General features: G+C 48.3%; 1 protein-coding gene across 1 annotated transcript; it reads left to right on the top strand.

Moving 5' to 3' along the window:
• The first annotated feature begins 646 nt into the window (after window positions 1-646).
• On the top strand, window positions 647-26,819 carry ARL3 (ARF like GTPase 3). The gene is made up of 6 exons (XM_084265355.1): window positions 647-718; window positions 9,946-10,089; window positions 11,202-11,318; window positions 15,727-15,777; window positions 17,744-17,929; window positions 25,843-26,819. The coding sequence occupies exons 1-6, from the start codon at window positions 716-718 to the stop codon at window positions 25,888-25,890; spliced, it is 549 nt and encodes a 182-aa protein (XP_084121481.1). The 5' UTR covers window positions 647-715; the 3' UTR covers window positions 25,891-26,819.
• Window positions 26,820-27,492: the final 673 nt, after the last annotated feature.

Genomic DNA, 27,492 nt, shown 5'->3' with positions numbered 1-27,492 from the left:
CGCACGCCAGCACCCCGCACGCTCCCAGGACGCTGCCCGCACCCGCTGCGGCACTGCATCCTCCGGAGCCTGCCCCGCACAGACCCCAGCAACGACCGCAGCCCCCCTGGCATCAGGCTGGGCTGTCCCACGGCACCGTACCGCATCGCGCCGCACGGACACTGACAAACACACCTCCTCGATGCCGCCACGCTCTCCCCCCACCTTGCACGGCACCGCACCGCCCCCGCAGCGCTACCCGGGGCAGCTCCCTGCACTCCCCTGCCCGCGGTGCGATACCGCGCGCCCCCCGAGGCGCCGTGCCGTGCCGCCCCGCCCGCTGCCCACACCGCTGCACCCCGCCGCCGCGGCAGTACCACGCCCGTCCCCTGGCACTGCCCGGCACTGCGCCGCGCACCCCACCCGCCCCGCGGCGCGGCCCTACCGGCAGCCCCCTCGCACGCCCCCCGCGCCCGGACTCCGCCGCGTGGCCGCGCTCCGTCAATCACCCAGCCTCGAAGCGCCACACCCCTCCCCCGCCCGTTCCGGCGTGGGCCTTCGGGCGCATGCGCCGGCTGAGGAGGCGGGGCTGGCCGCGGGGCGGTGGCGCCGCGCCGCGCCCCTCCCATCTGCCGTCGAGACGTTCCGTACGCACGGCGGGAAGCGCTGACGCCGTACGTAGTGGCGGCGTGTGTGTGACGCAGTTGCCCATGGTAACCCCGGAGCCGCGCGGAGGATGGTGAGTGGGGCGGGGGGGAGGGGGTGGGGGGCGCCTGGCAGGCCTGAGGCTGGGGGCGCCCGTCGCGGGAGAACGCGGAGCGATGGAAGCCGGAGGCCCCCCCCGGGGATTCGGCGGGCCTCGGGGCCGGCCCGCCGGGCGGGTTTCGGGGCAGGCGTTGTGGCGGGCCTGAGACCGTGAGGGCTGGCGGCACCAACCCTGAGCGTCCCGCAGGCCGGGGATCACCGGGATCGGGGGTGCCGGCCCCGGGGGCGCGTGGGGGCTTGGGACACCGGGGATCCGAGGGAGCAGGGACATCCAGCCAGGCAGGGGGCCGCAGTGCTTTGGGGCCTGGGGCACGCACCCAAAGGGGTGCCGCTGGGGCTGGGGACCGTGCGAATTTGGTGCCTCCGGCCACGGGGACCCTGACTGGAGCTGGGCCCTGGCGGGAGCTGGAGGCTGTGAGGGACCCAGAGAAGGAGGTTGAGTTGGGTCCTGGCAGAGGTCAGGAAGTTGGAGGATTCTGTGGGGATCCCGTTTGCTGGGATGGGGTCAGCTTGCCTAGAACGGATGCACTTAAGGTCTAGCACACGTGATGGAGGGTTGGGTGCTCAGGAGGGCTGGGGAGCAGAACAGCAATGGCCCACTTGGCCTGAGGAGGGAAGGAGCAATGAAGGGCCCTGCTGAGGATGGAGGACTGTCAGGGATTCACTCCAAAGAGTCTGGGAGCATCTGTGACTGTGAAGGGGGACTGCACAATCCAGTCAAGGTGTGAGGGGCCACCCTGGGACTTGAATCTTGGCTACCGGAGCTATAGGAGAGCTTGCTGAGGTGGAAGGGCTGGTTGTTGTTAAGCAGCCTTAGAAGGGGAGTTCACTCATGCCAGAGAAAGCCTGCATGAAGGGGTTGGGTGTTCAGGGATGGACAGGACTGAGGCGCAGTGGTCAGGGGTTGAAAGAAGCCTGCCAGATGGGTGGGATGAACAGTCTGGTGAGTCATGGGGAAAACCCAGTCAGTGTTGCCTGGCTAGGATAGTTTGCAGGGATGCTGTGCACTCTGGGGTGGGGTTATTTTGCCAGGGGATGGAGAGATGAGGGACAGTCTGGGCTGAAAAGAATAGCTAAGAATACACTGTGTGAAAGGCTGGAAGTAGAGTTTTGATGCTGATGAGAGAAAGAGAGGACTCAGGGAGAAAAGAAGTGCTCAAGGCCATAAATTAATTGTTCAAGAGAGAGCAAAGTGGACTGAAGGGAAGAATTAGGGTCTTGTGTGCAGTGAAGGATCTGGTTAAGGTGGAGGGTGATGTTGGGAGACAGGTGGGGTGGTAAGGTTGTAATGTGGTCTGAGGTTGGGGTAAGGTTGGATGATGGGCTGGGGTGTTGGAAACAGCTTGTTAGAAGCCGGAGTAGGTTTTGTGCAACAAGTGGGATGCTGGGAGAGTCCAGTGGGTACTGGAAAGAAGGGCTGGAGCTGCCAGGGTGAGAACTGCAGTAGGTGGAGGAGCTGCTGCTGAGAATGCAGCATGTGCAGAGAGCACGGCAGAAGGAAATGGCAGTGGCGAAAGAGCTTTGCTGAGGGTGAAGCCATGTTTTGTCCAAGAGCTGGATTCATGCATGTGGACATTATGGGAGGAAGTGTAAGCAAGAGCAGCAAAGGCAGCTTCTCATCTTTGCTGGGTTAATTCTGGCTGCATCCCCACCTCCTGGGCCACGGAGAAGGAGACTGAGATAAGATCTGTGGGATCTGCTCTATTTTAGATCAGTTGATGACGGAGCACGTCACTCCAGACACCAAAGCCATCACAGGATGGACATCTGCTGTAAAGATGAGAGCAGCTGCCCCCAGCAGTGCAGTGCTTTGTGGGACACACTTGGCCTGCAGCTGCTGCTAGCCAAATCTGCTCTTCTGCCTTGTGATGTCCCGATAAGCTGGTGTAGCCTGGGATCTGGCTGCTGTTACCAGAGCGCTCTGTGTGTGGAGAGGGCGGACCGGGTGTTTTCCAGTGTTAGTGTTATTTGATACAGCATTTTACTGCCTCTTTGTCTATTTTCCATTTCTGGGAGTTGTTTGTTGAATTGCAGCCTCTCAGGCAGGGTGGGTGACATTTCAGGGTGCCTGGTGGACTGGCTGGGCTGGGCAGAGAACTGCAGAGCTCTGAACTGTCTCTCTAGATTCTCAGCTTTCACTGAAACAAAATAATCCTTCATGGTAGAAACTCTCTGAAGCACCAGCAGATGTACCCAAAGCAGCTATGGCAGCCTGGGGGTGTGGGTCAGCAGTCAGAAATGATCCAGACAACTTGATGTAAGAATTTACTGCTTGTCATCTGAGCCGTGGTGGCTGCCCGTGAGCATGTTACTGGCATGTTATGATTGCATTGGGAAGTGCTTAAACCCCCTTCAATGACTGCTTGCTCCAGCTCCAGTGATAAGAGGGTTAATGCCAAGGTTTAAACTATTTCATTGTTCATCCAAGGGAGTTAGGACAGAGGGGAAGTGTCTCCTCCTGCAGAGCATACCAGCATTTCTCACAGCTGTGGGGCTGAGGTCATGGAAGGTTATAGGTGGAGCACAGAGGGGAAGATGAGCCATAAAACTGCATAGCATGAGGGATGTCTAGTGCTGAAGTCTTTGCTGCTGTTAAGCAGCATCTGTAGTGGGTGCACACTGAGGACGAAGGGAGGCTGCTACATGAAAGGACACACAGCTCTCCAAAGTTTAGGAAATGCTGTGTGAAGCAGAGCTTGTTGCTTCCTCCTCACTGTAAGAACAATCTTTACTGGGTGAGATGGTGTGTTATTGATAGATGGCAGGGTTGGAGGATGGACAGTGTTTTTCTAAATCTGTTGATTGAAGATGACATCCTTGTGTCAAAACCAGGGTCATCAAAGCATGGTCCTGCTTTACAGTTGAGAAACTGAGTCACACAGTGTCTAGCTGACACTAGGCAGGTCTGATGGAGAGGATGAAGTACCAGCACAGCTCAGTGCCTAGTCAGGCATCTTCCTCCTGTCCTTGAACTCCTGCTTCTAGCAAAAATGTCATCTATCTGTTGCCTGCTGTAGGTGTATTTAGCACCCAGAATTTCTCCTTTGTCCCTCATTGTTTGGCAGTAAGGGTTTATTGTAAATGGCCCCATTTAAAAAAAAAAAATGCCTTCAAGATCTTTTGTAGCATCTTGCAGCTTTAGTTTCCCAGTACAGTTCCACATCATGGGGTTTTTTTGTTTATTTCACTGATTGCTGCAATGTTGGTATGCGAAAATACCTGCAGGTAGGACAGTGCACCAGCAACTGGCCACGGCTTTCAAGTTCTGACACCAGACAAAGACAGCTGACATTGCCTGGTGCCGAGCACCAGCTCTTCTCTGCACAGCGCTTCCTTCAAACTTGCTAGAACCAGAGGAGTTTAATTTTAATTAATAAAGGATTCCTGCTGATATTGGTTAATATACCAAACTAGAAAGTGCTGTGTGACCTCTATGACAGAAAAACTATGTTAGTAGGTTTGAGCTGGAAAAACTCTGTAGGTGACTTGACTCCATTAAATTTTGGATTTCAATGCAGGAAAGAAAGTCTGCATTGAATGACACCATATGGTGGAGACATGCAGCAAGCAAATGATTTTTTGGGAGTTTTGCCAGAGTAAGAAGTATTGAATAAACTGTGCTCAATAGATTAATTTACTTCAGTTGTATTTTGAAAAAGGCTGGGTGATTTTATGACCATTAGTGACATTTGCAGTTCTGCAGCCGAAGATAAAGGTAATCAAACGTCATTCTTCAGGGCACCAGCTAATCAGTGCAGTTGTCAGGAAGGACTCGCATCCTCCAGCTCTGTGTGTGCAGGATCGCACCCTGGACAACAAATGTAGCCTCAAATAACCACTGCTGAAGGCAGGATATTTGGCTGAACTAAGCTCCTCATCCTCCCCCATGTCTGTTTTTCCTGTGTGACTTTCTGAAACCATCATGTGCACCCTCTATCTTACTCTTTAACTCTTTAAAAACAACCAACTGCTACCATATTGCTTAATTAAAAGTGAATCGTGAGGCATGGCTGCACTAGGTGCTGTGCAGGCAGAACATGGAGCTGCTCCCTCCCCGTGCTGCGGAAATACGGTCTGAGGTGAGAGATAACCAAGCAATACGAGTAAGGAGAGCCTAAGACAGGTTTGAACTCGGTATGTTCACCACCTAAACCTCATCAAGGATTGTAGGTGTGGCAGTGAAGGAATTAGCAGGAGAATCATGGGATGGTTTTATGGATATTTGGCAAAGTTTCTCCCACGGCTGCAGGAAAGGCAGGAAGGTTTGAGAATGGACCTTGGCAGCACTGGGGCTGCCATCACGAGCCACAGGGAGACAGGAGCCATCACCTCCACGGCAAAATGCACTTGGCTGGGAAGGGCCTTGAGAGTGAAGACAAGTGAATTGTGGTTCCAGCAGCGGGGAAGAGGGCATCAGTGTAGGGCTGGGGGAGATGTGGTCACAGCGGCAGGCTGAGGTGCTGAGCTTTGTGGCTGTGTTGCATCTCGGTGAATTGATTCGATTCTAGCTAAATATCTAGATCTAGTAGAGAAGCAATTGCTGGTGACTGAGGGTGGTTTTATTTTAAATTCATTATCTGAGCTTTGTGGCTAATAAAGTTAAAGAGAATACATTTACTTCTCTTTCCTAATAGGAATCAACTGTGCTCTGCAGTGGCTTGTGGGCCATGCTTTATCCATGCCCTGTGTATCCAGCCCTCAGTACAAGGGGAAATTGTTCTTTCCGTTATGGCCTTATATTGCCAATCTGATACAATATTTAAACAGATTATCTCAATAGTCTGTTTGTCCCAAACCAATTTTTGCTTTGGCCTATAAAGTGAATCTTCCTTTCAGCGGCTTCTGTGGTACAGGATGTAGTTACATGCATCAACTAGTTCAAAAGACCCATATACAGCATGGATTTAAAGCTGAATAAACCCACAAAAGCCTTAGCTAGGACTATAAATGTCACTGTATTTTTATATATGTCTGTATATTTTTTTAAGAGAATAGGATTACTGCATGCAGCTATAACTGAAAGCCCTTTGATAATTCAGTGGGTATTTTAAACCTAGCAATGATATACTTTCATAAAACCACACATCCCTGTTTTCTGAAGGATGCTAATAAGATGGTTAGCTTTGCTTTCATGCTCGATGTGTTTATGAGTGCTCTTGCCCATTTAGTTGCATCTCTGAATTTAATGCTCCGCTCTGATTTCATAGTAATTGTCTGCAGTGTTTTTCTGGCTTTTTTTCTTCCTTTTTGTACGTACCCACTGGCTGTCTGGATAATGCAGTCTCCTCATCACTGACCCCATCAGTCTGTCTCCTTACCGTGCTTGTAAAGAAAATCCTCTCCGCCAAGGACAAAGATGTTTTTAAACAAGCCAATCTGATATAAAACATAGTTTGCTTAACCCAGAGGTGACCAAGAAGTGGTTGCTGGCTGACTGTGCCCAGCCTTGAGTTGCTCTGTGTAGCTGCCCTTCTCCAAAGGCTGCACGTGCTGCCACGCTGTGCTGTTCATTATCTGAGCGGCATCTGCAGTTCCCTTCTCTGTTACAGATGCCGCAGTCTGCTTAGTTTTGTGCGAATGACATACTGCCCTTACACTCCTCTGAGTTGTCTCTGCAGCTCCTCAGCCAGATAACATCTCCACTGTCCTGCCTGAAACCTGTCCTGCTTCTCACCTGCGGACACACCAGTAAGCGGGTACTGCTGGCCTGGCTGCCAGGCAGGCATCGTGGACACCCTTCCTTCTCACTGCAGATTAAGTCCCAGCATTGACACATTTGTTTGCTTCAAAGGTCTGCTCCTCTCCTGTTGCTTCTGAGCATCCTCTTTGCACCAAGTTTTTCCCATGGCTTACTACCTGGCATCCCCCATTAATAACAAGGGGTTCCTTTCTGGCTCTCATCATCCCAAGTTAGTTTCAGTGCTGTGTTTGCAAGTGAAGTGCACAACCATCAGTGTGTGTGCAGTAAGTGAGGGTTGCTTGTCCCACATAATGTGGCATGCAGCAGGGAACTCAGCTGAGTTATTTTTTCCAGTCTAGTAAGCTGTCAGGAAATGCTTTCAGTCTTCCTAGCCAGTGTGCTTCTAAGGCCAGTTAAAAAAATAAAAATGTTAGAAACCCATCTGTGCACAGCTTTCCTTAATCTTAAATCTTCCCAAACTGGAGGGAGAATGCTGGGTGCGAGTTGTAGAGAATATTTTCATAATACAGCAATCAGTAACCAATACTGTTATTTGGCTCTTGATGTAAATTGTGTGTACAGACCACGTAACCAATACCAGCAGCTACTGAAATAAAGTCCACTTCTCTGTGTTGGCTTGCTTGTCTTCCAGCCTTTTAAATCAGCTTACTTTATACCTTAGAGAATACTTTTATTTCTATATATATCCTCTCTTCTATTGGCTACCCCAGATAATCCTGTGATCAGCCATGCAGCAGTGTCACTTGAGTAGAATATGGAACGATGCTGATCGTTTTCTCGTAGGCTGTCATACTAGCCCAGAAATAGCATCTGTCTACAATGGGAGAAGCTCTATTAACATTTACAACTGTTCCTCTTCCTGACCCCTGAGAATTGTTCCGTGGTAGATAAGCAATACTTTGTAATACATTTCTTTGCGCTCGGTATTTTGGAGTTGAATTCTGAAATGTAAAGGCTCCTAATCCTGATCTGCACAGGGATACGCTGCTCTGCTCTTAGCGAGTGGTGCTGTGAATAGGATTAGCATTTCAACAGCTTCTTTTTTTAACTGTGAGCAATAAACTAAAATAATAGGGCCTGATTCAGAGCGCTCTGAAGTCAGCAGTAGTACTTTGCCTGTATGGTGGCCTTGGGTCAGGCCCATAAGAATAGGAAATTCAGTGTTTTCCTGGAAAGGAGGGAGAACGTGTGAATTTTAGAGTTCCTGCTCCTGTGGGGTCTGTCCACACCAAGCTGAAATCCCCGGATTTACAAGCCAACAAACACAACTGTAAATTTCACTGCAGGTGAAAAGAAAATGTGTTCCTAGTCATGCAGTTAAAACTTGTGCTTTTTAATGATGTCAAGGGCACTCAGGACACGCGTGTAAACAAGTCAGCATCAGAGGCATTTCTGTGGCAGTTCCTGTTCTCCCCCTCAGACGTGTGGAAGAACAGACTGTCATCAGCGCAGGACGTGAGCTGGGCACGGCAGCCAGCGAGATGAGCTGTTGGGTTGGGAGGGCTTGCAGCCACTGGCTGCCCTGAACACAGCCCTTCAAATTCATTAGCTACGGGTCCATGGGCAAGAGCCAGCTGTGAGCATCTGGCCCTCAGGGCTCAGCACGTGACGTTACAGGCCTGTACGCTTCAACAAAGAGCAGTTTGGGGATTTACTGTGCCTGCACCACGCGAGCATGGCACCCTCTACCAAGCAGAGCCCGTTGCTGATTAACAGCTCTTGGGCAGGACCTGGATTCCCTGGGTTTTACCAGCTTCTCTGTGAAATAGATGATACCCTGAGCCTGCTTTTTGGGCTGTAAGACCCCAGTTCTACTGTTCCTTGCAGGAGCTCTGAATTTTTGAACCTCAGCTTTCAACGGTGCTTTTTAAAAGCACAGCAACAGTGGTAATCCTGGAACTTTCCAGAGATATCCTTAAAACCCAGGTGCTGTGTCCTTTCCAAATCTCTCCCCAGCTTGGAGCAGCGTGATGAGCAGTTGAAAGTGGCCGTTCCCAGTGGCTGAGGTTGGGCTCCTCCGGTCGGCAGAAGGGCACTGCTACAGGCAGGGGAGGTGTTGTAGTGGTGACAGTTGTACCGCATCCTGCAGCTCTTTATCTTGAGGACAGGTTTCTGATTGCTGTGATCTGGAGGGGATCAGGAGCAACCTTCACAGCTCAAATAGTCCTTGGCTCCCAGCAGGAATATTTAGAGGGTGTAGTTCCTCATAGCAACTAAGCACTTTGTGACATTTAACTGATTCACCCTTGCAGGTTGACAAGAAGCATCGTCTCTGTTTTGCAAATGGCAGAACAAATAAAGCTTGAGAGATGGGCCTCTGTGGGCCCAGGTTTGTGCTGATTCTTGAACTTTGTGCCCAGGTCTGGGTCTTAGTGGGCTTCAACGCGGGAATTGTCTGGGAGAGACTAAGCAGGAGTCCTGAGGACTCCAGAAAGGGATGCAGGTATATTCCTCTCCCAGATTTGCTCAGGCAAATTCATTGCAAGAGCATCTGTGTCCCCAGGCTGCATGTCAGTGTGGTGTGCTCTGCTCAGGCTCCGAGGAGTGGTTCCTGCCAAGCAGGTGGGTGCAGAGCAGTGCAGCAACGTGTCCAAGGGCACCCAGGTTGTTGTGGGCTCGCAGTGGGATCCTGTGCCCTTGGCTGCAACTGCCCCACTCCTGTGGGACTGGGCTGGGCAGTGAGAGGCAGGTGGAAGTGGGCTGATTTGCGTCTCTTGGTTACGTGCCAGGATCCAGAGTATTTTTCCCCTCATTTGAGAGAGGTGTGGGTCTCTGAGCCATGGCACTGACAAAAGCTTGGGTGTGCTGCTGTAACGTGCATGGTTGTAAATGAGCTGACCTGCATATTCTGTTTCCTAATCCTGAGTGATACTGTCAGCTCAGAGAGCTGAGCCTGGCTAATGACTGAAATCCACTGTGCTTTTCTTAGCGAGGATGTGTGGTGATCTGAGATAGCTGTTAAGTGCTACATCCTGAGAATCAGAACTGCACGTGCCCCATGGGTCCAGCATGTTTTAGACAGATAAACGGGGTTTGAGATGATCAGGGAGTTACTATGAAAAGAACTGATGTCAGGTACATAGTAACCTGCAGTTAACTAGGAGGGAGATTAAATTAATGGGGTTTTCCCTCTGATAAAGATAATGAAGAGCTCGCAAGGACTTGGTTTGCAGCTCCTACACAGGATATGCATAGGTACTGCCTGCCTGGCACTGGGAATGCCAAACAGCTGTGTGGCAAGAGCAATGCAGCCAGTGGTGCACCCCACTGAGCCACATTTGTGCTGTCTGAGACCTTGTCAATACTTTCTGAGATGAAGGAAAATAGAGATGAGGGGGAGCATTAGAAGAGGAAATGGGAATCGGAATAGCAGGAAGGAGTTTGAGGTGTCCTGAGATCCACTGTCATACAGAACCCATTTCATAGGAGGAGGGCATGGTATGGAGGTGCAAGAGAGTCAGGAGGAAAAATGACAGCTACGTTCCCTCTCATGATTTTAGGGTTTACTATCAATCCTGCGGAAACTGAAAAGTGCCCCAGACCAGGAGGTGAGAATCCTCCTCTTGGGACTGGATAATGCAGGCAAGACCACACTCCTGAAACAACTGGCATCTGAGGACATCAGCCACATCACACCAACACAGGTAAGGAAGGTCTTTCCCTGCCCAAGGCAGTTCTTGTGGTCCCACCTGCCTTACTATAACAAAGCACTAATAATTCAGCAGCCTATTTCAGTAGAAGAGAGAGAAAGTAAAGTCTAGTGCATCATAAAGTTTGTGTGCTTTCTGCATAAGAGGAGGCTCCCTGAAGGAGCCAGAGAGCATCAGGTGAGATCTCTCTAGTAGCGTAAAAGTGGATGGATGAGCACTGTGGAGTTCTGCAGAAAGCTTTTGGGTCATGGATGAGACTTTGTTCCTGTTGTTCTTGCCAAACAAGGGACATATACAGAGGATGTTGCAGCACTGGACAAGGCCCTGGCTCCAAGGGTCCTGCATTATCCAGCATTTCCTCTCTGATGCTTCTGGTTCCCTTTCTTTGAGCCTGGGATTTCGGGAGGGAGATGTCTCCTGTCAGAAGCACTGCAGCATCACTCCTGTGTTGACCAGAGGAGGTTGCTAGTGAGCTATGGGAGATGCTCCCCCTCCCACCCCGTAGCTGCTTCCCAAAGCTCCCAACCCTGACACCCCAATTCCAAGCCCCAGTCCCCTGGGTGGTGTGGCAGCACGTTGCCAGCCCACACCACATCCTGTTTTTCTACTTGAATGCCCTTTCAATTGGTGCTCTAATTGATGAAATGGACCCTTCAGCCGTGCAGCTGTTGCTCTTTTAAGCCCAGCATTAGCTGTGTCCTGTCGAATTGAGCTGAGACCTCTGGCTTCATGTTAGCAGGGACTCTCAGCTTTCACAAGCTCAGTCCTGCTTCTCACAGCGCCCTTGTTTTCTCCTTATCTGCATCTCTCCCACCTCTTCCTGCACCCACCCTGCTGAACCCTCCCAGGGCACTAACTGCATCATAAGTCTCCATAGCTATGACAGCATCACCCCTTGACCCAAGAACACCGGCAAACTGATGGTTTGGCAGCTGTGTTCCCTTTTGCCAGTGCCTCTCCCACAGCCGATCCATCTTTGTGGCTGCCCTGCCCATCTCGCTGCACGTTGCAGGCATGGGATATATAAGGTGTTAATGTCTGCCTATGAACGTGCTCCAGCCATTCAAGTTTGTGTTCTATGTGGCTTTGTTTCTGCTCTTTTCCAGGGCTTTAACATCAAAAGCGTACAGTCTCAAGGCTTCAAGCTGAACGTATGGGACATAGGTGGACAGAGGAAGATCAGGCCGTACTGGAGGAACTATTTTGAAAACACTGATATCCTTGTGAGTATTGGCTGCAGTTGAATGCTGTGTTCATGCAATGGTTTTCCAAGGTCCTAGCCAGAAATTCAGGAACAAGTAATGTAATGTCCCAGTCTTCAGCAACACCATTGCCATTGTAACAGGAGTTATTCTGAGTGAAATGGCAAGATTGGTTGGGTGCAGTAAGAAAAATACAGCAATGTTTGGAGAAATCATTCAGTTGTATGTTTTTACTTTCACAGGATGACTCTGGTTATAGCCAGTTCCTTTACTCTCATCTCAGTCTCCTTCAAATGAAAGAACATTAATAACTTGTAGTTTACTCACCTATAGCTCCTTTCACTGGAGACGCTGAAGGCCTGTCATGGGCATTAGTGACTTCAGCCTCATGTAGGTCGGTGTGGTGCCTTTGTTTTCTAGTTGGAGAAACCCAGGCACAACAGAAATAAATGCTGTATCTGGCATCAAATAGGAAAGCTTCTGGCTGAGGGACACAGACCCCTTGGTCTTCTCTTGTGCTCCTTTGATCATAAGAATGTCCTTTAATGTTTTTGACAACTTAGTTAATTGTAAGGTAATTACAGCTACAGATGACTACAGTTATAGTTACAGTGCAGGACCTTTGTGTTTCCATGCTACCTTGGGACTCTCCAAGTGCTGTCCTGACTAGTTTCAAAGATCAGGTCTAACATGCAGCCATGTGTGCCAGGATGAAGGCAGGCTGAGGGCGCCAGGCCTCTCCCCACCCCAAGCAATGTTTACTGTAGCAGCAGAAAAAGTTATTCTAAGCAAGGTCTACAGGGCTCCCATGGGAAGGTGGGAAGTGCTCTAGGAAAGACACCCTTCCTCCATCCTGTCACACACTCACACTAATGTGTCAAGAGCTTCAGTGCACTTCCACAGAAGGATCAGCAAAATTAAGAACGGGAGACTCTACTCCAAGGCTCATGTCAGGGTCCTGAAGAGCCTGGCTGTGCCTGCAAGTTTAGAAAGCATCGTCCAAATGAAGCTGTTGCTTAAATGACACTACTAAACCCTCAGTAATCTCTTTGTAGATCCCCCTTTTTCAGTCTTGATTTGGGATCTCAGCTGTTCGAGGCCACCACAGCATAAACACAGTTGGACACACTCTGTGGGTTGCTCTGTGGCCATCGAGAAGGGGGACGTGGCACAGCTGCGAGGTGCTTGTGCCCATTGAGTCCAAGCTCGGCAGCTCTGTGTGGTGGGGAGGCACTAGGGGTGCAGATCAAAGTCAACACTGTAAAGCAGGAGCTGGGGGATCTTTGCCTGCTCTGGCAGGTGCTCAGGCTGCACAGAATGTGCAACTGCAAAACAGGACCTGGAAGACTCTGCTGGCAAAAGCAGCGAGCGGCGTTGGCCTGTGGGCTTCCTACCATGTGCTGCATGGGAGGCCAGAAATAAAGGTGAATTTGAAGACTGAAGGAGATGAAAGGAGTTGTTTTCCTTGCCCTCCTCCTACCTCAGTTAAAGCAATGCACAAAGAAAGCCTTTATTTTCATATAAGTAAGAAAATGGTTAGAAAGATAGAGGCAGAACCAGTTTGGAGGAAGCAGCGGTGTGGATTCAGAGGGAATACCTGGTGCACACGTGGACCTGAGCTCCTCTGCCTGCACTCTGTGCTGACACCCAGTCCCAGACTGGGAGCTGTTGGCACATTAATCAGGTATATACTGATTACATGCTCACACACACTCTCTACCTCCCCCCTGCCCCCATCCCTCTCTCTCTTTCTCCCTCTTGCCAGCCCTCACCTCCATTTTAGCCAGTAATTTTCCCCTCTGACTAACCTGGTGCAGGTTGTGCCTCTGTAAATTGAGCCAACTTATCATTCATGTTATTTCTTCATCTAGTCCCACTACTTGCCATTTCTGCCCAGCCCACTTACTCCAGGTTTTCTTTTGGCCTGTTGCTCCAAGGAGACACCTGGCTTTACGGGAATTTGTTTCTCAAGCTCTGTTTCTACAACATGGTGTATTCAGTGGCTGTTCAAACTGTGCTACTGAGCACCACAACCAGAAACAAGCTGTTGTGTGACCTTGGCCATAGAAGAAAGGTGGAGATGAGATACGTCATGATTTCCAGGACCCCCTCATTCTGTCTTCTCATAAACTATATTGCACAAAACAGAAAGGACCCTCTAAAGGGTATTAAAAAGCAGGAAGTGATTGCAAATTCAAATCCATGTAGGTGTCTTTGAATGAGAGCTTGGTCTTGCATCACACACCTGTGATATTTGGAAGCTTAACCTAAGCAAATAAGGTGTGGATATCTGGCTGATTGCATATTCAGACAGGCACCTGCAGCTATTTGGCACGGTGCTTTCTGGTTTGGAAGTAGGCACTCTGCACATACTTTACCTTCTCTGTGCTGTGCTTTTGTGGCTTTCGCCCCAAGCGTTGTCTCCAGTTCTCATCTTGCAAAATAGCTCCCTAGCAAGAAACAGAGTGGTGCAGGAGAAGGCCTGGCTGGCTAGGACTTAGAGCTCTTCCTTGCTAGTTAGAGAAGCACCGTAACATGGGAGGTGCCACCTTCCAATTGAGAAGTAGCACTGAACTATTGTGTTTATGTGTTGCTACGCTTCCCCTGAGACGTCCTGAAGGAGGACAGATGACAGTCCAGTTTCACCCCGGGGCACAACTGCCAACCCCGCAGCTTCTTCCTACCCCAGGTGGGGTGCACAGGCGTGGGTGCTTGGGAGGGGCAGAGAGGATGGGCATAGCTGGTACAGCACTGGAGCATGTGCTTGGGATAACATTGCAGGGAGAGGCTGTGTGTCACCTCGTGCCCACAGGCCTTTCCCCATCACGTGGCACCGAGTGCGTGCACTGCTGACGCACCCCCACGCAGCTGCGTCCAGCCCTGCTGCGTGTCCCCCAGCCTCTGTCACTGTGCATCATGCCAGCCCCGGAGGACTGCAAGACCCCAAATGATCAGCAGAGAAGGCTGCGAGGTTGCTGGGTTACCTCCTCAGGCCTGGCATACAGATTCTTCTGCTGCGTGTTTGGTCCCATTTCAAACAACACTAACACTGCTCATTAAAGGAGTGCCTACAGTTTAATAGATATTGCTGCTAGAGATCTTCCCTCCCCCTACTATTTGGTCGAAATTATCCTGGAAGCATGGAGTCTTATGCTGAGACTGCCTGCAAGGATGCCATTTATCTTGATGGCGGGGTGCTGTGCTCATCTATTCCCTGAAAACCAGGCTGACACTTGCTCCCTGTAAGCCACCAAAGAGCATGCAGATGACATGCTAGCAGCTTCAATCACCACTGATGGGAAATGGCAGGGACTGGAAGCAAAATGCTCAGTGTTTGTCACCAGTCCTTTCCCTGTCTGCTGTCCCAACGCCCTTCTCCTTCAAAAACCTTCCTGGACCAAGTAATGATAAAGAGATGCCAGGCTGTTCTTGTCTGAGTGTTATACTGAGGTTCCCCGTTTCTTTAGATGTAGCTTGCTGTTTGTGTGTTCTGAGCTGCAGTAGCATTGCTGGGGGCAGGAGGGTGGCTGGACTCCCCAACTGCTTATTTAGGAGGAACTTTCAGGGCTGTACAGACCTAGACCTGCCTTCACTGAGAAGGCTTGTTTGCATTTACATGTGAAAGCACACGCCATGCTGCTTGGAGACCATACAGACCCCCCTCCCAAAGCAGGGAGCCTGCAGGCGAGGGGATCTGCCCTTTGCAGTACCAGGGGACAGGTGTCTGGTTGGGACCTCCTCATAGACTGAGATGTGGTGCCCAGCCCTGAGAGGAAGGGAGGACCCTACTTTCAGTCTTTGTGACCTAGCTGCTCCCTGACTTCTCTATTAGCCTGGTGAACAAGCTGACAGCTGAAGATGGCATCTTGCAGGCTAGATCGATCCTTCCTCCACAGCTACACTAGGACTGCCTGATGGAAAGGAACTCAATGTCCCTAATACATTAATCTGACCCCTGTGCCATTGTGTGCCTTGGTGGCTTATTAAGGAGGTGATGCATCCTGCTAGAGGGCAGCATGTCATAGTCACACCAGTGCAGTGCTTGTACACCATTTGCTAGGGTGAAAGACTGTGTCTGGATCCCCAGGTTTTGCCCTCCTGTGCTTGTAAGCCAGTCATTTGAAAGGATACCAGGCAGTATTCTGTTGTCTTCAAATAATAGATGCTGTGGAAATGGTGAGAGCATCCCCAGCATTGCCCCCTGCTCCTTCCTGATCCTACCCATGTGTCTGTACACCCCACACAGCTTTAAAAGAGGTGGCTCCTCTCCTCACAGAATACCATGAAGTCTTTTCAACAATTGCTATAAATAATACTGGGGATCTTTGTGCCCAAAAGCATAATTATTAAGCTCAGCTCACTTAAAGCACATGATACTGTGCAAGAGTGTCTTCTGGGAAGAGTAACTTTTCCTCTCATTTCTTTTCAGATCTATGTCATTGACAGTGCAGATAGGAAGAGGTTTGAAGAAACGGGTCAGGTGAGTTACTTATGCCCAGCTTCCTTTGAAGTAACTCCGTGTTTCTGAGTGCCCCTTGCTCACAAAAGTTAGGAAGATGATTTTGTTGTTTATGAGGGAAATTTGCATTTCAAGAGACTTGCCTTTCAACATCAATGCAGATTATTTTGGTAGATGTGAGACAAGGAAAATAGGTAGCCTAATTCCGTTTAAATAGAACGGTTTTCATTGAAGTTATACAATAATAGCAAATGGAGCCTAATACAGAAAGCAGAAACCTCTCCAAGTCCTTTAAACCTTGCCAAACCAAGACCCTAGGGAATCCTATTTTCTTATTTACAAAGTTGAAATGGAAATCATATTGGCTTGATTGTCTTTTGGATGTAATTGGGAAAAAAACCCTAAGAACTTTGTAACTAGGACTGGACAGAAAATAAGGTTTCTGTTTTGCAAAGTTTTGATGTTTTGTAACATTTTGTGTTTTAGGATGGAACAAAAATAGGACTTTTGAACTTTCATTGGTAAAATTCAGAAAGTGATAGTGTCCCAAAATAGCTAGCAAGAGATTACCCCCCACCCCAGAAATGGGAGATTTAAAGCCCTCTGTTCTGCCTGATTTGAAGGACGTACTCAATCTTTTGCCTCTCGAGTATCACAGACACACCTTAATAGCAGAACTGTTGGTTGTTGTAGAGGTTGGGGAAATCTTTCCACTGTTGGAGCCATTTTGTTCCATATCAGTAACTGAATATTCATTGGGCAAAAGAGAGGGAGGGGAAGTAGAAGCTTGGAGCACTTGCCTGAGTCAGGCAGAGTCAGCCTGGACCCCTCATATTTCCGCAAACACTTTTGGTTTCAATAAATCAGCTGCGTCAGATGAAAGACCTATTTTGTTGAAAAATTCCCAGCCAACTCTGTTTATAACTCCCTTCTCTCGTCCTGGTTTCCAAACCAAACATTGCTTTTGGGGGGATGGAATCAGGTTTCCGCTGCAGCTTAAGCATCTCCCTGACTGCACTCATTTAATCCAAAAGTTTCTAGCCCATGGATGAAAGATGTTAGGGCAGTATCTTTCCAGCTAAATAAGGACCCCGCAGATATCTCATGTACTCATCTACCTGTAAGGCAAACAGTCCATACAGGTTTGAATTCTGCTGTCAGATGTTCACATAGAAGTGACTTGAGACTATGTGCTTGTTTCACGTGAGGCCCTTGCATAACCCTAGACGTGAAGAACATCAGCCATCACTGATCCACTGCAGACCTGAGCTATTAGAATAAAAACAACCACCTCTTTGAGTCACCCAGTTTTGAACAAGCAAACCCATTTCCCAAGATGCCACCCAATGCACGCTCTGCGTATGGAGCCAAAATCCAGCTAGTAAAGCTGATCTAACTTGTCTTCAGCTAGCCAATGCCTTCAAAAGCATCAGCACTTTCTTGTGGAAGGGAGATTTCCATTTCTGGGGAAAAAAAAAAAAAAAGAATAAAAAAAAAGAGAGTTCTCTCCCACTCAAATTGCAGTGTATAAAACTTGGAACGAAACCCTGAAACTCATTATTGGCAAAGATATCAGGGCTGGTGTCAACGGCTGCTCAGGTACAAATGCCAGTCAGGCAATAACTTAAGACAGATTCTTCATACTGCCAATTTACATGTTTTTTGTGGTTTCATCAGTTTTGGTCTCCTGGGAGCAGGGAATGGTAAAACACAGAGTTGTAGCCTTTAAGGCAACTGCTAATTTCAGACTAAGATGAAGATTTTTGTAACCTGTAATTGGAAGAAATAGCTTTTGAACCTTGGGCAGAGATGATTGTATACATTTTTGCTCTCTTATAATAAGATCTAGGTTTCACTGGAGCATGCTTTTCTAGCATTTGCCCTAAATATATTTCTAATTAGAGACAACCACTGGTGGTTGAAGGTTTTCTTCTTCCCTTCCCTCTCTCCATCTTCCCCCCACCCCACTCCCTTGTAAATGACACAGGAGCTGGCTGAGCTTTTGGATGAAGAAAAGCTTAGTGGAGTCCCCGTGCTCATATTCGCTAACAAGCAGGATTTGCTGACAGCTGCCCCTGCTTCGGAGATTGCTGAGGGACTGAACCTACACACAATCCGGGACAGAGTCTGGCAGATCCAGTCTTGTTCGGCTCTTTCAGGAGAGGGAGTACAGGTGAGGCTCTGGAGAAGGTTTGCTGTGCCAGCAGGCCATCTGTAAGAGATTGCTGCCTGTTGAACTGCAGGGTGGGGCTGGACCAGCTGCCTTATGAAGGAAGGTCAGCACAGCCAAACTGGTGCGTGTCTTGTCCCCTGTGCAAAGGGAGGGGAGAGCAGTGGGGCTGTGGGATTTCTCCATCCCCAGGAAAGGGAAGAGCGATTGCCTCCCCACCTAGGACCCCTTGGCTGGCCCAAATGAAGACACTGATTTGTTTTAGAGAGACTGCTGTCAGGTTAATTATTTTCACAAAACAAATGGGTTTTTGCTGTTTACCCCTTTGACTGTTACAAGCGTGCACTTCAGAAATCCGATTTACCTTTGCTGCTCATGTCATGTGGCATTCTGCTCAACCCAGGCACCACAGAGAAACCCATCAATTTTCCTGACCCAGGGAAACACAAGAGTTGCACACAGGGCGAGGACCACTTCTAATGGCAGCATGTGGAGCAGCAAAAACCCACCGAGGGGGCTGAGCTCTAATAGCTGTGTCTGGGACTCCTGTGCTGTAGCCAGTTCCTGCAGTATAGTAGCTCTTTGTAATGTAAATGGGACCCAGGTTTGTTTACTTCACTCCTAGGCTTTCCTGAGTTAATGGAATATTTGCAGTGCTCCCAATTGGAGCAGTCGGGAGCATTCCCTCCACTGATACTTAACGGAACAGAACGGTGAAGGGATTTGTCTTCACTGCAGCTTCAGGAAAGCCTTACTTAGAGATGCTACAGAGCTGTTCAGGATAGTCAGGTCTCAAGCTGGGTATGAGGAGTCACAGAAGCAGCCTGCAATACTGAGCAGGCACTAAAATGGCAGATGAAATTCAGTGTTGGCAAATGCAAAATAATGCACATGAGAAACAACAGTCCTAACTATACACACACACCATGATGGACTCAAAATTAGCTGCCATTACTCAGGAGCAGATCACTGGAACCAGCAGCTTTAATGCTTTTTTGAAAGCCAGAGAGGAAAAATTGAATGCTACAGAGTTATCAGAAAGCAGACAAGAAACATCCCAGAAAACATTTCTTGCGTAGCAGGATAAAGGCATGGTGGGCCCAGACCTTGAATGTGACATTCATTTCTGCCTCTGCCCCATGTAAAAGATTTTAGTAGTAATGGAATCAGAGAGTCCACAAAAAATGAGGTTGGAGGGGATCTTCAGGAAGTCTTTAGACCAAACTAATGTTCAAAGCAGGGATCACTGCAAGTCTAGAGGAGGTTGCTGAGGCCCTTGTGCAATCAAGTTATAAATATCTGCAGGCATGGAGGTTCCACAGCCTCTCTAGGTAACCTCTTCTAGCACTTAACTACACTTACCAGAAAAAATACTGTTTGTATATCTGCTCAGAATTAGGAGAGATTGGAGAACCCTCTGTCGAGAATGACCAGTAGCACAGCGAGAACACACTGAGAGTAAGTTGGGATTTGCAGCTTGGAAGAGAAAGGATGGAGAGTGGGAACATCATCAGGATTTGTAAAATAAGATATAAAAATGTCAGATAAACTAAATGCTATTTTTCACGTTACTGGAGGAAGGGGGTTCTAATGAAATAACCAGACAACAGCTTAAAAGAAATAAGTGCTTCTTTGCAAGTTGTGAAATTAAATCGTGGATCTCATTGGCACAGGATGTTGTGGAGACCAAAAGTAACAGTCGGTTTGGAAAAATACTAAGTGGATTTCTGCATAAGAGATCCCCAGGCAGTCACTGACCACTAAGATCTGGAGGCAGCTTTTGAATGAGGAACAACTTGGGCTGTGGACTGGGAGGGAAAAAGCAGAGAAAGGAAGATCCTGTTCCTGCATGTTCTTTCCCTTGGCATCCAGAAAGGGGATGCTGGCCTGGATGGACATTACAGCAGTTCTCCTAATTTACAATTCTTAACCTGATGTTTAGACCTCCAAAGGGCCTTTATTTAGTTAGCTAAGATATAAATTCAGCTATGTTGGAGCCAATCTCATGAAAGGCTTCAACTCTAATCTTTATTTTGAAGTGGTGGTGGTAGAGGAAAATGCATTCCACAATGACAGTGTGCAATTCAAGTCCAAAGAAATGTGATCAAGAAAGTGAGGGGGCAGTTCCCCAAGCTGCAGGCAGGCATAGGTCACCTTCTTCCCTGCTCCAGGCCCCCCTCTAGCTTATGGAAGCAGGCTCTCCAGCTGCAAAGGGACAATGAAGTGGCAGATGAATTCAGGGAGGCATGTTGGATGTGCAAGAAATAAATGATAGAAAGTGACACTTTCTGTTCAGGAGCTCTGAAAAATGCTTCTTTCTCAGGCTGATCTGTGGGCTCCACACTTCTTCACTGAGCGCACCTTCCGACTGTGCCTTCTCCTTGAAATACAGTGCATCCCTCTATATCCCATAGAGCAAAATGTACAGCTCAATACCCTCTACTGGGAAATGAAATCTGCTTCTACATTCACTTCCAGAAAGTGGAAGACAAGAGCTAAATAAAAGTATTTGCAGGCCTATATATTTTGTTCATCATGCTTATCCAGACAATTTAGATGCAGGCCAGATAATGTCTCACTTCATTGTCTACAGCCTCTTTGCCCTAAATACTGCAGCTTATTCCTTAACTGATTATTATAGAAAGGTCAGGGAAGTCACGATCTCCCTACACCTTATAGAAAAAGAGCTCCTACATTTCCCTTCTGCCGTAACTCCAGCCTTGTCAAATCAGACAGCAGGAACACCAAGCTCTCCCTTTCCTTGGAAATTCATTGGGTGGGGGAAGGTTTGGGAGATGGCTTTTAAACTAAACCTACATCAGCACAGGAGGAAAAATGTTCCAGGACTGAAAACACCATAAGGAGAGATCAACATGCTCAGAATTTAGGGGAATCAAAGAAGAAATTGTTTAAAGAGTGTGAGTAAGAAAGATGGTTTTGAGAATCACGGTGTGTATCTCTACTAATGGCTTAGACCAGGAGCTCTCTGTGTAGTCAAATCTCAGGTCACTGCTTTAAGGACTTCTTTGAGAAATGACAATGAGTGACAGCAAAATAAATGAAGATATGGAAGCATCAGGTATTCAGAAAAAAAGCCAAGGAGGAAGCACACTAACTGTCGCCGCTGATGGAGTGCATTAGCTGGAGTAAAACGGGAGACCTCGCCGATGGATTTTGCAGGGAGAAGTGGTGGCATATCTAGTACAGAGTACGTGGAGCCACAGAGTTCATAGGGGAAGATTTTTGTGATAGCTTGAAGGAAGAGCAATGAGCAAAGATAAATAATGCCAATACATGAAGGAGAAATAGTTTGAAGGTCATTTAATTAGTTTAGCTGCTAGCACCATGGTGTATAGAATTGGGTAGTTAAGACTGGGGATTTCAAGGTTAATGAGATTAGATTATGGTTAATAGAATGATATAAATTTAGAGAATTTAACTATTATTTGAAATGGGTTATTTAATAAATCTGTTAATTAAGGAGGGAATCCATATTGTCATCTTCTCTTTTTAAAATTAACCATTAGGGACCCAGGAAAAAGGGACCCAGCAGTGACCTGGGCAGACTCAGAAGAGAGGTGACTGGGTTAACTGGAAACCCTGTGTAGTGTCCTCTGGACACCAGCTGGCAGCCCCAGTTATGCCAGCTGAAGACTTCATTACCTCCTGACTGTAACCGTGGGCAGCACTTGTCTTGTTAATCAGACTTCATGGTGCCATTGAGGGAGGAGTGACATCCCTCATGCTTAGAGGCTTTTTCAAGCAAAATGTCTGCTTGGGTCTGATTTTATCCTTCAGCCCGTTAGGGGAGCAGCAAGACCTGCTGTCCCTGCTGCAGCCACCTGGGCTCTGCCTCTGGAGCGGAGTCCTGCACCAGCTTACACTGAGACCGTTGCACAGGGTACAGAAAGCAAGGGCAGCGATTGCCAATGTCATCAGAGAAATACAAGGGAACTGTTGCCTCACAACAGCTCTCTGGCACTGTGCAGAGTCTCTTGGGGTTGTGTTTTGATGACCAGATCTCCACTGTAGTCCTTGGCATGCAAAAGCAATGTGCATCCCACCCTGACCAGCCAGGGTGGGGTGAAAGCAGGCCTGCTCTCTTGCTGGAGGTGTTAGTTAGGGGCCAGGGTGTGTATTAAACATGACTGAACCTCTGAACCAGTCCATGCTCTGCAGCTTGCTTCTCATCTGAAGCGAGAGTCTCTGATCAAGGCAGCAGGAGCTCAGCCCACCCCAAGGAATTGTCTCCAAAAACGATGCTGCAGCATTTTGTGTCCAGAGTTGCCCAGGCATAACAGCCCTCTGGAGACTGATAAAAGCCAGTGGCACTGAGAGTAGCCACTAAACTTCTCTAATTTAAGCCAGAGGTGGTTTGGTCCAAAGGACTGTGGGAAAGGCTGAGTCACCTTCTCCTCCCTGGCTGTTGGAACCCAGTTGAAAGTGAAGCCCAAGACCTGAGTTAGGCAGATGCTGTGACTCAGCGCTTTCATAAGGGCACAATTCAGAACAGGCATCCCAACAGCATGTCCTCAGAGCAAGATGTCTTAGCCAGGTCAGGGTAGATAGGGATCTTCCACATCTTAACAAGGTTCTAGGGCTATTTGTGTGACTTAAACCCAGTTTTGATGACTGTGGCTCTCCTGGGGCGGGCAGAGCCAGTGCTTGTTGAGGAAAAGCAACCATGTTTCCAGGGTAAAGTCTTGGGATTTTTAAGCAGGGTAAGGTGTACTGCACTGCATCAAGGATACAAGGTCTCAGAGGACACACACACAAAAAAACTTGCACCCAGGCGAATCCCAACGGATAATGCACTTGGTGAGCCTGTAAAAGCCAGCCTGTATGATGACTGGAGGTGCAAAGGAATGACACCTAATGAAGGCACAGTCCTTGCTGAGCAGAGGGAGAAGAGAGAGACAGTTAAAATAACGCATCCCTAAAATGCTGGAGATGGAGAATTTTGCACTTGCCTGACCCAATTTGTTATGGCAGACAGAGGATTACATGAAAGGATTAAGCTTTGCTGTCCTTAAGGTCACGTTAGGGGTCACAAGTTTGTGGCCTCGCCTGATCCCTGGCTTGCAGGGGAGCAGAAATCGGGAGGCTTTTTATGGGGTGGAAAGGACTTGTTCTCCGTGTTTGAAGTCAGATTACTTCACTCCCATAGCTGCAAAGCTGATAATGCAGAGAATAAGCAAGCAGTGGGCTAATCTCAAGCAGGACATTTTATTTCTCCCAGGGATGGCTCTACCAGCCCTTTCCCAAAGGGCGTTAGAGTACAACTCCCTTGGCACAATAGCAGATGCGACTGCAGCAAGGCAGGGTTGTGCTGAGCAGCATTTTTCTGCCAGGAGCATTATCTTCTTCCCTGGAGTTCTTTCTCTTTGCTTTGGTAAAGTTTACTAGCTGCTTGTTAAGGAGCTAAGAGAGGCAAAGCTGAAAGATCTGAAATTTTTCCCTGGCTAAGTTTTCCCAGGGTTGACTTGAGGCTGGAATACTAATACTGTATCCGCCTCCATCCTCAGAGTACCTGCCAACATCTCTGTGTCTCAACAAAGCAGCACAAGGACATCTATCAAGACCTGAATGTTAACTGTAGGAACTGTACTTTTCTGCACAGAGCCATCTTTTAAGCATAGAGATATAGGGACAGAGTGTGTAGGGACAAAGGATGACAACACTTGACTCCTTGTGGACTTGACTCGATTTCAAGCACCATTTCCTCCTTCCTGTGTGCCTTCCCCAAAACAGCTCTTTGTGTTTGTAGCAGCTTCCCTGGACTTCTCTATCTTACCAACCCTCCATCCTGCTTCAAACCTTAGATGGAAGAAACTCAAACATACCTTTTAGATTCTTTTGCTTCCTATCACATTTGTTACTCTCTGAAGCACTCGAGGACACTGCAGAACACACATCCTTCCAGCAAAGGGGCACCAGAAGCTGTGGATGTAGTCGTGGTGTGGCTGAAGATGAGGAAGGTGTCTCACACATACTTCTTTGATACAACACACAGAGAGCTGAGCATGTTCAATTTCCCTTTATCACTGCCAGGCGGAGAGATATTTACAATTAAATACAATTTTTTTCCCTGTCAATTAACTCATACCAGGAGTTTTTTAAACCTACTCCTGCTTTAAAAGTTCAGTGACCTACTTACATATCTCAAGCCTGTTTGGAGTTCACCTTTCCTCTTGCATTTTGCTATGTCATTCTTTTGCCCTCGTTACATGCTCGATGCAGCCAGGCTCCCAGCCATGGTAAATCCCATCATAAACTCTGCTTTATGACCCTCACCACACTGGTGCTGAAACAGTCTGCCTGTCTTCCCCCTTCCCCAGCTCCCAAATAGCAGCAGGCAGAGTTTTAATCACTGTGAATTCAGGTTGTGGTCAGATTAGGTGGAAGATAGGATGCGTGTTTGTTGTTTTGCAGTGATGCATTGTTTCTGGGATTACCGTGCTGAATAGCAGAGGGTGTCAGCTGATATTTATTACTTTAAGCTGTCTCAGCTGTTCTGGTTCAGCAAATAAACCTACATTCAAAATGAATGAGGAGCTCTGCTTGCCTTGTATGCCATGATGTGTGCAAATGTGATTATTGCTTCCGAGGCAGGGGAAGCTGAAATCATTGTGGGAGCATTTTTAGTTATTTATTTATTTTTGCTCCTTGCAGGCAATCATGCAGATTTCTAAAGCACACAATCAAGCCAAAGGCTTGACACCTCTCCTCCTAGCCCCATTGTTAAACCCTGGCATTCCTCATGCTGGGAATCACTGGCTCCCTCTCTCTCTAAAGTGATAAGCTTTAAACCACGCTATTGATTGCTTAAGGCATTACATGTTTTACACCTAGGTTATCAGTGTTATTGAAAGGGGAAGACACAAAGCTACTGGGCCTTAAAATGAATCTACCTCTCGTCTTTTCCCATTTGCTCCGAGGATTTCAGACAATTTGTTTTACACTGATCTCTGCTGTGGAGATAAATAAATGAAACTGGAGACATCAACCCTCCCCAAGGTTAGAGTTAGAAGTGTTATTAGTGCAGGGCCTCTTGCGCACCCCAGCACAAGCTGGGCTCGTTTATTCTTTATTTAACACAGCAACAAGGGCTGATTTCAAAAGTTGCTGCTCCCCTTCAGATAAGAAGTGTCACATAGCGCAGCTATCAAGGTGAATTGGTATTTTCAAGTGAGAACCTCTCTGCTTCTGATTAAGCCCTGAGGACTCCCTCTCTTCTCTCTTAACTCTTTAGCTCCCCTCCGACGTGGCCACCACCTTCATGGCTGAGGGGCAACATGGAGGCGGCGGCACGGCAGCGGGTCTCAGCTCACCCAGAGAGCCTGCCGTGCCGTGCCTGTGGCCCTCTCTCCTTGGGGAAGTTGAGGTCTTTGGCAGCCTTTTGGCAGTCTGGGGACAGGGGCGCAGGAAGCCAGCAACCCTGCTGGATCTGGATCCCGAGGCTTGCAGCTGAGCAGAGAATTAGAGCCGTTTTCTTAACAGGGAGCTGACTGTGTAACAAACAGCCCCCTAAACCCTGTGGTCTCGAAGATAAGGTGACCGACCCGAGGTTACACGCATCAGCTGCAGCTGAACCTGGAACCTGGAGCCTTCATCTGCCACTGACGTACCCTGGCTGCAGAGCCATCCTTCCTCGAAGGACCTGCACATAGATAGCCACGTGATGAGACGATGATACTTTTTATGGTCAGATGAAAGATTTAATAACCTCTGTGTGACAACATCTACTGAGCAAGGAAGCACTTATTTGTTTTCACCCGCGGCGGTTTCGGGCGCAGAGGGCAGGCGGGGGGTACAGGAGGAGGCAGAACACAGCGCTGGCAGAACGGAGGGCGAGGTGGGATTGGGGGGATCCCTTTTCCCTTCGCTTGACTAACATTACCTTTCTCTGTCTGAAGGACGGCATGAACTGGGTGTGCAAAAATGTCAATGCTAAGAAGAAATAAAGCATTCTGAGCTGCATGGAAATGGAGGAGCGGTGGGAGCAGAATTCTAGCCTGAAAACACTAATTTGCTGCTTTCTGACCAAATGTTTTTCCATCTGTGCACAGCTACAGCTGTTAAAAGGAAAAAAAAAAAAAAGGAAAAAAAAAAAGAAAAGAAAAAAAGGGAACAACATCAGTTAAACCCTACTGCTGGGGTTGGAACCTGACCTGCTCTTTAGTGTCATTTTTTTATCCCAATAAAGGAATTATGTATTTCCTCCCTATGCATAAATAGTATTAAATGTCTGATTAGCCAGCAAGTTTGTAAGCAGAAGCAAGACTGTGATTCAGCGTGGAGCAGAGGGAGCGATGAGTTGCTGTAGCTGCTTAGATACATAAGGACCTGCCCTATACGTGCGGGTTTGTGGTTGCTGAGGACATGCTCAGGTGTCAGTCACAGCTTCCCCTCAGTGACAGATAAAATATGGTTGTGTTACCAATTGTGGGTAGTTTCTTAAAATAAAGCTGCTAAGGAGTCATTTGTGTAACGAGGGTAGAAGACTTCCACATATTCCTATAGCCATAAAAGAGGAGCTTGATCATAACGAGGCACTGTTGCATTGCGACACCGCTGTAGAAGGGAGAGAAGGGTTATATGTGTATAATTGAAGCTCTTTACAGTCGGAATAATGCAGGATGAGCGTGCCTAGGGCTTTTCTTGCAGCTGAAGGAGAATTTAGCCCAGCATTTCACCTTGAGCCAGCAAAAACGTGGTTCCTGCGTTCAGTAAGTTCCGTATGTGAGATTAGTCTTGATGTTGAACAATCCCTGTTGATTTTCCCTTGATGTTAAGGCAACTCTGCAGCAAAATGCAATTAAGTCCATGATTACTTTCTAGAATGAGATACCAGGTCCCAGGTTTCCTTTTTGAAATATGCAAAATACATTCTCCTACCCCCCACCACAACTCCTTCCTCGGCAGGCCTTGCCTAGCCCTTTGAGGGACTTGGAGGGGGAGCTGCCCTGCAGCGGGCTGGCTGCCCAGGGCCTGAGGTCCCCAGCCCAGTGCCGGCTGCGGATTGCCCTGATGGAGGGTGAGGAGCCTGATCAACGGCAGATGGGAAGTGCTCTTTAAAGCGAGGATTCATTCTTCCCCTTTAAAAGGATGCGGTTGCTGAAATAGGAAAGAGTGTGTGCTTTCCAGCTCCTCATCCCCGATTCAAATCTAGCCCCAGCTGACAGTGAGCAGGAGTCATTAGCACGCCAAAGCAGCCATGTCCTGCGCAAAGTGAGCTTGGTGACTCCTGGGCCGGTTTCTAATGCACAGATGGTAAAATAATCCCACTGCCCTGCTTGCCAGCTTTGTTTGCTGCCTGCCTGCGAAAGGCCAGAGAATGACTAGGGACTGCATTACCCCTTCCACCTCTCGGAGATGGACCGGCGGGCAGTGTGGGGAAAGCTGCGTGTACTAAAGCATGTGGCTTTACCACGCGTCAGCGAGTTGACTCATGGACCCAGGCAGACGGCTGACACCCCTGGAGCTCCCAGCATTTTGCTCCTCCCTTCCCCTGGACGTCTCCATCTCACCACAAAAACATCTGCACTGTACGTGAAGCAGCCCCT

Source organism: Gallinula chloropus (genome assembly GCF_964237585.1).
Source record: "Gallinula chloropus genome assembly, chromosome: 5".
In the NCBI taxonomy this organism is placed as follows: Eukaryota; Metazoa; Chordata; class Aves; order Gruiformes; family Rallidae; genus Gallinula; species Gallinula chloropus.
Note: the sequence above shows the minus strand (reverse complement) of the source record. Positions and strands in the feature narration are given on the sequence as shown.